The 13546-nt window shown below is 33.4% G+C and overlaps 1 protein-coding gene across 1 annotated transcript; it reads right to left on the bottom strand.

Moving 5' to 3' along the window:
• Positions 1-612: 612 nt before the first annotated feature.
• LOC108454366 (uncharacterized) lies at positions 613-9962 on the bottom strand. The gene is made up of 23 exons (XM_017752808.2): positions 9531-9962; positions 9330-9437; positions 8760-8908; positions 8583-8664; positions 8076-8491; positions 7279-7711; positions 6960-7183; positions 6450-6645; positions 6181-6326; positions 5936-6110; positions 5772-5825; positions 5422-5601; positions 4759-4871; positions 4221-4397; positions 3758-3815; positions 3261-3320; positions 3105-3146; positions 2886-3013; positions 2665-2800; positions 2506-2583; positions 2140-2256; positions 1121-1183; positions 613-1042 (listed from the first exon to the last, which is right to left on the bottom strand). Exons 1-23 carry the CDS (start codon positions 9675-9677, stop codon positions 956-958), a joined length of 3369 nt encoding a protein of 1122 aa, XP_017608297.1. The 5' UTR covers positions 9678-9962; the 3' UTR covers positions 613-955.
• Between the last annotated feature and the right edge of the window lie 3584 nt (positions 9963-13546).

The following is a 13546-nucleotide window of genomic DNA, read 5'->3' as shown; positions in this document are numbered from 1 at the left end:
CTAGAGTTATCTGAATTGGGCTAAAGATTATACGGATGCAGTGCCACGGGGTTTTGCTCAAAGGACACAAGGCAGAGGAGTGGTGACTCTTGGGCGGGCACCACAAACGGACATTTTGGGGATCCTTGTTTCACTGTGGTTGGAGTTACAGTGATAGACAAGATAGCTAGTGGAGATTGACAAGAGGTGAAGATGGATTATACAATAAAAAAGAAGTGGCAAATTCTGAGGCTAGGACAAGGCCTCAGGTCTGCTGAGTTTAGTAGTGATCAATAAAAGTACATTACTCAACTTCTGGAGTACCTGAAAAATGGAGCGGTTAATAATATTGGTATAATTAATAGCTAAGGCTATCAAGATTATTCTGGTTGGCATTCCGTAGTAAACGTGATAAATAATAAAGAGCCTTGTGAAAATCATGATTTTCCATTTCATTAAAAAAAAAAAAAAAAACCTGTGCGATTGCCCGTATATAATGACGTGAGTAATTTTAAAAACAACGAAAAAAAAAGAAGGGGCAAATTTTGTCAATTTTATCCAAATCCATGAAAATTTCCAAACCAAAAGGATAAGATGTAAAACCTGTAATTCACTTCAGGCTCAAGAAACTCATTGAGTATAATAAGTGGTCTATTTGATTTATTTATATTCAACATTTATACAGCCAAAAATACGTAAATAAATAGTGTGAAGAATAGTGGATTAAAACAAAAAATACCTCTGATACATGCAACCGAGCATGAAATGAATGCTATGATGCTTAACCCTCTATATCTACAAAGAACAATTTTTGTGATTCTAATGAGATACAAAGATTCACTGTAACAAAGGCCTAATCAGTCGCATGACTTTGATTTCCACTGCTTGTCCTTTGCTTTGATTAAACATATAAATGAATGCATGCTTTCGCTAAAATTGGCATTCCCCCACTGCAACTTTTGTTTCAGTACCTACCTTATTTCTCTTCTGCATTTGCAGTGGAAGAGAGTTTCTCTTCCAAATCGTCAAGCAAATCATGGTATTCAGCAAATGAAGAATGAGACTGTCAAAAGGACATTGTTAGAGCATGGTGAGAAAGTCGGATTTGGTTAAGAATATTTGGACTGTAAAAGCCACATACCTGCAATGTCATATTATATGCTTTCCACAACCGCATGTCATGCCGGAAAAGATCAAAAAGAACCTGCTCAACAACAAATAGATTATGATCATGAAACCAACTCTGATGAATAACTTGCCTAGCTTTTTAATGTCAAAAGGACCTAAAATGAAAACAATTAAATAACAGGTATCCTCAAAGATGGATTTCAATAACACCAAAAGAGATTTTAACCCAAGATTACATAGATATGTTTCAGTTCAGCCTCTTTTGAGGTGATCATCTACCTATCAGGAACAAATTTTTTCCAACGAAAAAATTACTTAATTTATTCGAAAATAATAACCAGAATATCAAAGGAAGATGTCAAATAAAGCACCAGAAAGAACAAGTTTTCGGATCTCAAATTTGAATGATAACAAACAACTTTAAATAGTCCCGCTTTAAGATTCAGACAGAAGATGGTTGAAACTCAGCTCGCTGTTTTCTTATGGCAGACAATTAAGGCCTATGTGGCTCTTTTTCATACTAGGAATAGCAGTGCGAAAAAAGAGAAAGAAGGAAAGTTGGGTTCTATATTGTTTTCCATTATGCTCCAATTGACTGCCATCTAACCCCTATATGCAGCTCTTTTTTTATCATACTACAAAGAGAGACGAGAAGAAAGAGAAATCAGGAAGGACAAGCAGCTATTTAGAGAAACAATAGATATTAGGCAAATATCAATTGAAAAGTCACATTAACAAAAACATTTATCCAAAACATTGATGAACTTACTGAACACTTTGACAGTTTAATTAATTATGTAAAATAAATTATGTAGAAAAATACAGATATTTGTTAAAATTTTAAAAAATAATTCAAATAAAAAATTGTCCTCTTTTGTGAATCATGGACAAAATTCCTAGTAACTTTTCCCAAAGCAAAATGACAACTCTAATGAGTCACCCACACTTCAAATTAGGACAAGGTATGATACATGCATCAGACTCCAACTATCATTAAATCCAGAATTTAACATCAAAAGAAGCAAACTATACCTCAGAACGTCTTAAAAGCGTGGCAAGGACAACTATCCACTCCTTGAACTTGACAGAGCACATATGAGCCAAGAGGAATTCAGCATCCAATCTGCTCTGCAATGTTCCCATTTGCAACTGGAATTTTTTTTTTTTTAGAAAAAAAGGTCCAATCAGCAAAAGACTATCAAGTGACACAAGAAAATTGCAGGAAAAAAACCTTAGTTTTTATGACCTGAAGTGTTTACACTGTTACTGCCTTAATTTGCCTAAGTTGAGGCACTTGAACAGTTCTTACATGACACAAGCTCTTTCACAATGGTATGTAATAATACAACAAAGGAGAAAAGAATATAGAGTAAAACAAGTTTCCATGAAAACTCGCACCTTTTGCCCAATCAGTTCAAGACCTGAAGCAAAATTCTCCAACCTAGCAGAACCATATCTCTCTCGTTGAAGATATTCCTGCAAAGTATTGTTCAGTAAAACAAATGAAAATCACATAACCAATAAAATGAGATCTTGAACCAACTTAGGTTTTCTTACCACTAAATCAAACTGAGTGCCTTTCACAAACGCAACAAGCTTGGAAAGTTCCTTTCCCGACATCAAATAGCTAGCATGATTTTCCAATATGTTCTTGACTGGAGCAATATGAGCACTCTGGTCTTTGAATGAAGTGCTGTTGCCCAAAAAATGAAATGGGTATTGTTTCGAAATCATAACATTGCAAAAATAATGCAGAACAATTCATGGAAGTCAGTAACCTTTTATCGAGTGAAGGCCTCCTGTAACTCGAACGAAAAAGGAAATAACCCAAGAATCTAGGAGATAGTCTGTCAGAATCTGCAGATGCCTGCTCATAATCTCTCCCTGATCTCAACAAGAACCTCACCTAAGAACAGGAGAAAGAAATCATGATTCAGAAAGAGTTTTTTACCAAAAAAATTCATTTGTGTAAACATGCAACCATGTCAAAATTATACCAGCTCTCCAGCAAGTTCATATAAGGATTCATCTAGTGTTGCCTGCACAGGATTTGATAATGCTTTCAAGAGTCTTGAGGTAATTAAAGGCAAAATAAAGGTAAACAGAAGGAGAAACAATTACATATAAAACTATTAGCATTTAGCAAAGAGTACCTGCAATAAACGCAGAGCACAATACTGACTAACAGCAGGACCCTCAAGTTTGGCAATTACCTGCACCATTTATAAAAGGAATGAATTGATCAAACCATAGAACAGGAGATGATGACTTCTGTACTCTTATGTATGAATTGAAAACCTTGCATATTGTTTTCTGACCAGGAACTCACATACAATAAGGAGAATATGTTCCACATTCTCATGCATAGCCTTCCAACTACATCTAATGACTAATGACTAATGAGGAAGAGATAAATGATTCTTAGAAGATAAAACACACTCATAAATTTACTTGGTAAAGGTTCAACACAACTACTAAACTGTATAACCACCCAAAGAATAAATTAAAAACAGGCTATATGCATGGGTTAAAAATAGTTTCAACTATCTCAGAAGAGGACATATCTTTGGTAAATTTGGAAAGGGGAATGACAAGAAACATGATATGCTTACTACAAAGTAAAAATTTCCAAAGAGAAGATAATTCTTACAAGAATGTAGCACGCTGCAGTGCGGTACCATCTCCGTTGGAAGCAGTCTTCAAACAACCTTTAGGAATAAAATTTGTGAGGGCAATTTTTGGGAGGAAAAAAGGATGAAGGCATGCTAATAGAAATGATAAATAGAATGATGATGCAACCAACCAATGCCCAATCTTTACTCAATGCAATTATCACAGGAAAGTCAAATCTTTCCAAACATAGTTAATCACTATAGATGACCAGGAAGAAGAATCTAGTTCATTCTGCTCAAATTTATAATACTGCCAAAAATATGGGCCAGGATTCATGTAACCAGTTTCTGTTTAGTTTCAAAGAATTATACATTTTTATCATGCATGCACAAAATTAATTAGTTAAATCAAGACTTATATATATGTTCAACATCTTTCAGACATGCTTTGTAACTGTTCACAGGAAAAACAAATAAAAAAAGGAGAATTAAAGCACATACTCTGTTGATCTTCCTGCAGCATTGAACAGATCAGCCCAATGTCTACCATCAGTTTTTCTTGCAACACTCACAACCACATCAAGATACTCAGGAAAATTTCTGATCAGATCACAGGTCTTCTCCAAAAGAGAGACATTCTGTTTCTGGACTGAGACCTGGTTTTTATTCACATTTTGCCTGCAAGAAACCAATATAGTTTAGGACTGTTAGGATAAGCGTAAAGAGATACCAAAAAAACAAAAGAGAATGAGAGAAAAAGAAAGCACATCAAAGCCTCCTGCCTTCCAGTGAACACACAGAGATCAAGATTGGTCCATAAAAAGGTTGAAGCAAAATAGAAGAAACGCTTGGTTCAGCAAGCATATATGGAAGTTTATATTTTCTAGTTTCCCAAAAGCTAAAAAAATGCAACATTAGGATTCCATCAAAATGCACACACAGACACAGCAGTCATTTCAAGCTCTAGAGTCAAAAGGTCCATTAACATTTAGCTTAACAAAAATATCTTGGACAGTCATTTTTCCAAGTTAAATAATACCTTGAAATCTCAGCATCAAATACAGTGAAAAGAAGCCACTCTAAACAATGTGAAAAATGAGGCTTCTCAGCTGATATTTGTGCCAAACGCAAAGCCTCCTCGCTTTTGTTCCTCTGCAAGAAGCAGGAACAGAAGCAGAATCAGAAAGAGTATGTATAACCTAGTAATAGCATTTGCTTTAAAACAAGTTGTATGCACAACAAAAACATCATCCTTTATGCTACTTAGAGAAAAAGCTATGCCTTTGCAAATAACTAAATTAACAGCCGCAAAAGTTGTAAAAACACTTTTTGGTCAAGCATAATAAACTTTTTCATTCTTGAAGGTTGGTGGTAAGAATCTTCACATTCATTAGCTCAAAGTGGGAAATCTACAATGAATGAGGACTTTTAAGAATCAACCACAATTCTCACTATTCATTTTGGGAGAAAAATATTTCTTAAATACCATTAAATAGAAAGAATTAAGTCTCTGCCTGATGAAACACAGAGGTTTGACAAATAAATGGATATATTGCCCAAAATCCATTGTCATAATGCATAAAATAAGTCAAATCCTTGCTAATAAAGACAAGAAATTTCAATGTCAATATCTCCGTATGAATTTATACTTTAAATTAAACAGGGATTTGACACTCTTAAAGAGATGAGAAAATAAAGATACCTGAAGGAGGTGTCGAAGTAGGCAATGCAATATAGTTTGAGCTTGGGGAGTAGGCTCAAAACATGGAAATTCTGTGCATGCTGAAAATGACATTCTTTGAGACACACCAACAACAACACCAGCATTTGGAAGAAGCCCCAAAGGGTAAACCTCGCGGTCAAATTCCAGATCTGGATCCAACTAATGATAAATGTTGAAATATTAAAACCAGTAGATATGCCAAATAACCAGATGAAATACAAAATCTTTAAAAAAAAGATACTGAATAAGAGAAATAATAATGAGACAAGAAGAGCATGTAAGGAGATCTAAAATCCCAAAATACCATAGGGATCTTTTCCCAATAATACCTGCAAAAAGTCCTCCTGCTTAAATGAGTCAACACCGGGAGAAGGATACCAAACCTGTAAAAATAAGCTTCCAACAGAAATTAAATCAGACTAGTACAAGCTAGAGAATCTACACTAGAAAGAAAAAGCTAAATGTTGGACTACCAACTTTAACAGTAGGTTACCTGCATTCCTCGGTAGCCATAGTCCAACCAAGAGACATCCTCAATTAGATTTGTTTTCTCTTCTGATTGACCACATGTAACCCAAAATAGTTCAACCGAATTAGTAAGTTCCCTTTCCCGTCCATCATCCAAATCAAGTAATGAAAGCTCTCCATTTGCTCTCAGTATCAGACACCTAGAAAAGCAAGTAACTTTTAGACGCATGCAATTTGCAGAAAGTTCTATGCACCAGTCAAAGGTAATACCTTGCAGGCTCCCTGGCTAACAAGTCTGAAGAAGATGAAATGTGATTGTCAAGGGCACTGTCTCTTGGAATTTGATCGGGAATAAAACGCATAGCTGCAGGATGGCTCTTTGCAGTCATGATTGAGAGTTCTCGTACTGTAGAAAGCTGTTTGTCATTTTATCACTTAAAAACGTATGAAGAATAACTTTACACATTATTTCAAAGCAGAATCAGATTTATATTTCAATAAAAGACTTGAATAAAGGAAACTGCATAACATTCCTTTACCTGTAATTCTGGAGTACTAGTAGGTGATAATTCACCAAATAACTTCACATGGAATATGTGTACATCAAAAGGGCGATAAGTGACTAGTATATAATCTTCGTACACATCCATCACCATTGGTTTTGCAAGCAATGGTTTACGACATAGTAGCGAGCTCTGATCAAGGTGATATCGAGGATAGAAAAGCAACTCATACCTGTATACAATCATTTACATCAACCACAATAAATAACAGTAGATCATGAAATTTAAATGATGAAATCATAACACATATGTATTCATTAAAAACAAATGGCAGAAAGAAAGAATTGAAACTTGCTGCCAAAAGCTTAGGGTTCAAACTAAGAGTACTTTATCACATTGACTTTAAATGAACTGGAAATGTGATGACTTGCCCATCAATTTTCAGGCATCTATATATTACAAGAAATTAATCAACAACTATAAGTATTTCGACAGAGTTGACAAGTTCTGCAGAAGTAATTAAGAAGGCACAGATTTGCATCTCACATGTTAGAAGAATCAATGTAGTTGCAGACAACAACGATCTTCCCCAGCCATAACAGACCTTTACACTGAATCTTTTGTTCCTGAGAAATATCTCCAAACACTCGCCATTTCTTCTGTCTTATATCATATAAAATCAACCCATGGAGACCAGCAACTGCTAAATACATTCCATCCTTGCTCGCTGCCACATGCTGAACAGGCCAATTCTGGGAGATGTAAGAAACCTGAACAAAGGCAAAACCACATCAGAAACATTCACATTTTAAAGAAACCAGAATGAAAGCAGACAGTTTTTGAAGTTGTGATTCAGATGTATAACTGGAAGGTTTAAATGTAGCATCTTTAGCTCGTCAGTATCTTCTGACAGCACAACAAGCAATCTATCTTCACCATAAATCACTTGACGGACATAAGTCATTCCTGAAACTCCTCTGCTAAGGCAACATTTGCCAAAGGAAAATGCAAGAATTCTCTCCAATGATCCCTCCTCAATAGCGTAAAGCCTATATCCATAATCATCCCACTGCATTAGTGAGGTACCGCCCATCAAAGGCTCATATTTACAATCCTGGTTTGGCTTAACTACTGGAGAAGAAGCAGAACTCAAACCAATTTGACGGATGGTTGACATTAGACGACATCCAGAAACAGACCAAACAGTAAGTCCTCTTAACTTCCACCCAACTGCAAAAGCAGAATTATCGGGTGTCCATGAAATACAACTGACAGAACCAGTGTCCTCCATTGTATATCTGCCAAACAACAAAATTGAGAAGTAAATCTTTCACATTTGCAAATGAAAGCCTAAACCCATACAATAGGTTTCTACAAAATTATGGTCCAAAAACTTGCTAAAATAAGTACCAGAAAGAAACTAGCAAAACCACAAGAAGTAAGACGTTGCTTAACATGAAGATATTCATAATACTGTAAAAGAGTTGAGTGCAAGTTGACAACCAAAAGAAATGTGATTTTACAAAAAGAGAAATGAGGAAAATATACTCTTTAAGTACCTTGTAGACAAATATAGTAGTCAGTTAACTCAAAGAACAAAATGTAAATACGTTTAGACTATACCACCAACATTCTAGCTTTAACAATAAAGACAGTACATACCCCCAGTCATATAAGGAGACAGTACGAATGAGTGACCCAGAATCAGCCAAGTCAAATAACTCAACAACACCTCTTCTGGTACCAACAGCAAGGATCAGTTGATCTCCAGCAATGGAAGTACATACAGCATCACCATTTCCCAAACTTTTTTCAGCTTTAATGGATTCAACTGGCTTTAGACCTTTCTTGCTCACAGAGCATGCCACCAGTTGTCCATCAGAATATAAGACTAATAGCAGCCTCATCGAAACACAAAACTCCAACTGTGCTATAGCAGATTTCTTGGAGACTCTATAATTTGAGGCAAAAGCTCTTTCAGCCTCTCCAGAAGCAATAGAATTAGCTAGAGAATGTGATAATGAAGTAACTTCACTGTCATTATGTTGAGAGGAATCAAATCCAAAAGCTGCATAAAACTATAGAGAAAAAGAGAATTACAAAATCAAATTGGCTTTGAAGGAATTGCATAGAAGGAGAAATTGCAACTACATGTTATCTATGGATTACCTCCCCCTTCCAAGAGATACTATACAAAGATCCATCAGAAAGACCCAATAGCATATGTTTGTTATCACACACAATATTGCTCCTGCAACAAAGAAGTTCAAAGGAAATGATAAATAAGACACTGAAAAGAACTGAAGTTACGGTCAAAATTACAGCAAATGAAAAAGAAATATTTACACGGCCAAATCATTTCCATCAAAAGGGACTTGTTCATTCAGAACACGAGTTATCGTTGCTAGAAACAAACCAGAAGGTTGCTTCCCTCCTATTTGTACTTTTCTCTCTGTAAACTGGACCTTAAAAATGTGAAGATAGAAAGATGAAGTCTGCAAAACAAAAAAAAAAAAAAGGGACTGAGAAATTCATAACAAATAAAGTCATGTGTTTAAATATCTACAGAATTAGTACATTGAAACAGAGAATGGGGGAATGAACTTAACAAGCATTTTCTTTTTATTTTTGATCAATTCCCCAGAGCAAAAAGAAACTCTATCCATCATTCATAAGCCCTAGAATAAAACAAATTAAGCTAAATGCAATTATCAACAGTAATGCTACATAAGCTGCCGCTCTACTTCATTGTAATCAGGTGACACACTTTATTAAATCCAAAATGCCAGCACCCTAACACTAAACCAACATTTAATGAAAACAGAAACAGATACAACTTTAGCAAAAAGAAAATGAAATGAGAAGCCAGCACAGTAAGCTAAATCAACTTTTCAGGGAAAAAGAACAAGAACTCACAAGAATCGCAATCAATTTGGTGTCAGGGCTCCAAACGGCCTGCAAATTCTCGCCTTCTCGCTGCAGCGAATCCCCATCTCTCTTATACCTCCCTAACCTCACTCTATGCTGCAATCACCAACATATTAATCATCAAAAAGCTTTAGGGGGAACAAGAAAAACCTAATCATAGATAAAAGCATGCATTCGTGTAGGAAATACCTGGGAGGAACTCCATAGCTCGAAATGCAAAGGCAAAACGACGAGCAAGAGTCGGTTAATGAGTTTTAGGTAAATGATCTTTTGCGACGAAGGATACTGCCCTTGCTCTAATGGAATCACCTGCGGATATCCATATGCCATATACATCTTCCTTGAATTCTTCGCTTACAGTTGATCTTTTCTCAGCTAAGGATCTAATTCAATAAATAGATCTGAGAGAGTGGAGCATTCTTTTTTTTCTTTTTGAGAAGAAAGAAGCGGATCTTAGATCTTGTAGATCCAGGAGAGGAATGGCGTTTTCTGTATTTTTCTTTCAATATCAATCTTTTTTTTCTTTTAATTTGATTAATTTCTTTTCTGTTTCAAGAGAAAATGCTGAAATGGATTTTGATTTTATAATTAAAAAGAGATAATGTCATAAATGGCCGCTAGAGTTTAGTGAAAATTGTCAATATAGTACTTTTACTTTAAAGAAGCTCAATGTAGTCATTGTGGTCTCCATTCTCCAATGTTCTTTTTAAAAATAAACTAAAATTAGCTGTTTCCTTTTTTTTTTTTTTTTTTCATTACAAGAAAGCAATTACATTGTAATTGAAAGTGGGAGTAGGTTTGCACTCATGTTGTCAATTTAAACCTACGTTATTTGCAAAATGTAATGATGATGTATGGTTAGATTTGTTTAGAAATTAATATATAGAACTTATTTTAAGAAAAATAAATTATTTTAGAAAACATTTAGATTGTATTTAAAAATAATATTTTACTATTAAAATATTAAGAATTTTAGTATTCTCTATTTATTATATTTTTCAATTAAAAATGTTAGAATATTTCATTTTTAATTAATTTTTTAATTAATTCTTTAAAATATTCCATTCATTAAAATATTATAGTATCTAAAATCATTTAAAATATATATAATGACTTAAAATTATAGAAAAACATATTTACTAATTTTTATTTTTTTATTTTATATATTTTAAAATATATATAATAATTTTTAATGAGATATTTTTACTTTTAAAAAATGGGATAAATCATATATATTATATGAGAAAATTTTAATACACTATCAGTGAAATTTTTGACTCACCCATATTATATAATATAAATATATATATATATATATTATAAGGTCTTAGGCTTCTAATTGATCCGGGCAGCCTAATTTTTTTACACATGGTATACTCATTTTGTTGACATGTGATAATTGTTTATACAACTAATTTATATATTATATATTACAAGGTCTCAGTCTCCAGCTAATGTGGGCAGCCTAAATTTTTGACACATGACATACTTATTTTGTTGACATGTGTCAATTGTTTTGATGGTCACTAAACTAACAAAAATTACGACAAAGGCAAGCGCACTTATTGAATAATAGTATAGCTATGGTGAGTCGGGAATATCGTATCCACGAGGACTAAAAGTACTAGTACTTACTATTTTTCTATTATCTAACCGATAAATTGAAGGAAATGTTTTTAATCTAAAATTAACTAAACTAATTACTAAGAACGCAACAGAGAATGAATTAGTAAAAATAATCGAATAAAACTAATGAGATAGGCAATACCCAGGAAAGAATTCACCTAGACTTCACTTATTATTCTGAATCTAAATTAAACGATTTATTCACTTGTGCCTTGATCCGTAGAAATCCCTAAATTATGTTAATATCTTTTTCGAGAGTAAAAACAATTGATTCTGGGTTGATTAATTGAAATCTCTTTCTAATTAAAACCCCTATTGTCGCATTAACTCGATCTATGGATTCCCTTATTAGATTTTACTCTAATCCGGTAGATTTATGTCGTCCTATTTCTAGGATTGCATGCAACTCCAATCAATTATGCTAGATCAACTCTTAAATAGTGACTTTTGCTCTACTGAAGTAAGCACATTAAGCATTAATTAATACCCTAAAAATATTAAAATATGAAATAAGCATACATAATTGAGAACAAGAATCAGGTATTTATCATGTAATTCAGAAATCAAATAATAAGATTCATATAGGTTTCATCTTCCCTAGGTATCTAGGGAATTTAGTTCATAATTTGGAATAACATCATCTCAAAGTTAGGAAAACAACAAGACATAAAGAAACCCAATAAAACTTCTAAAGAAATCAAATGGTGATCTTCAATCTTGAAGGAGATCCGCTTCTGAAATGAATCCGATGGTGTTTTTCGAGTCTTTTCTTCGTTCTTCTCTACGTCCTCCCTTAAGTCCTCTTCTAGTATGTATTTATAGACTTTAAAATGCTCAGAAAGCCTAAAAATTGGGTTTTTCTGCGTGTTTGAGAAATAGGGAGCGATATCGACACGGGCTAGCATATGGGCGTGTGCCTAGCCCGTGTGGAAAAGCTCAGGCCGTGTGGATCCTAAAAATAGCTCTTTTTGTCCAATTTTGGCTCGTTTTTCGCTCCTTTCGCTCCCCTATGCTCACTTAAGTATAGAAACATGAATTTAAAGGGTTAGGAGTATCAAATTCACTAATTTACATAATAAATCATCCAAAAAAGCATCAAGAATGGGATTAAAAACACGTTACTTTTATAGCTTATCAAATATCCTCACAATTAAGCATTTATTTGTCCTCAAGCAAAATCCTCAAGCCACAATTAACATTAATCTTTCTCAACTTATAGTTCTTATTAATAATGTTTCGAAATAATTGACAAATAATCATACATTGATAATTCAACTAAAAGAGCATTAATGATTCAAACAATCCAAGTCGAGCATTTTTTAACACATGAAAACATAGATATTTCCCCTTATCTAAGTAATTACCTTTAATTCAAAACCGACAAGAATTGACATCCTCACTAAATATTCACTCCAATCACTCAAAGTGTATAAGGTTCAAAAATTAAACACTCAAAAGTCAAACATGAAAAGTCATTACCATTGGCTTGCATGAAAATCAAATCTCCACCACCATAAAATGAGATAATACAAAAATCAAAAGGTCTTTAAGAGGTTGTAATGAGGCTTAGGTTAAAGGTGTGGAGAAAGGCTGAAAAAGATAGTTAGAATCGAGATCGAATTGATAAATTACCAAACTATAAAAATAAACAAATGCTGAATTAAAAAAACAATTACATCAATCGAAACTATTCAAGAATAACAGGAGCTTCTTCTCAAAATATGAATTTAACTGTTCAAGCTCAATTAAATTGAAACTATTCAAGAATAACACGAGCTTTTTCTCAAAATATGAATTTAATTGTTCAAGCTTAATTAACAAATAACTAAATAATAATAACTATATATGTATTTTTTTATATATATTTTTGTCATGCAAAAAATAAGAAATCATTTAGCAACTTAAACAAAAGGCTTAATCAGGCAATTAACCAAATCAAATCTCGATAAAAATGGCGTCCATAAAATGGGAAAAATGCTCAATGAATAGAAAATGAGTTATGGGTTAACATTAATGAGTAAATCAATAAACGGTGTTTTAGGCTCAAAGGGTTCACTAAGGGTTAATTATGTAGATAGGTTTTTTATGGGATAAGTGGGTTAAAACCTAAGTGCGTTTATCATCTCAGTTAATCAAATCAAAGGTTGGTCTCGACATGCATAATCGAAGCAAGTTCTAGAGTAACAAATCAATATTGACACACTCATAACCAATAATAAAATGAGCAAGAAAAGTGTATGCTCTAAAGGCTCAAGATCTCACAAAAAATTATAGTTTTTGATGTCAATTTTTCAAATCTCAAACTTCAAGGTAATACCTCAATTCAGGGAAACAACCTAAAAATTTTTAACTCTAAAACTAGACTTATCATGCTTGATTCTCTCATATCTTAAAATTTAAACAATCAATGTACAAATACCTATGAATTTAATCTAAAACACATCAATAAACATCACAAATTGATAAAAGTTCATTCTAATAGTAAAATGAGAACATTACTTAAATACAAGACATAATTTAGGGATTTTCTAATAATCATATAAATAACCTCTTCAAACTTAATATGTACATTGTCCTCA

The sequence above is a fragment of the Gossypium arboreum genome, chromosome 7 (assembly GCF_025698485.1).
Source record: "Gossypium arboreum isolate Shixiya-1 chromosome 7, ASM2569848v2, whole genome shotgun sequence".
NCBI lineage: Eukaryota > Viridiplantae > Streptophyta > Magnoliopsida > Malvales > Malvaceae > Gossypium > Gossypium arboreum.
This window is presented reverse-complemented; position numbering and strand designations above follow the sequence as displayed.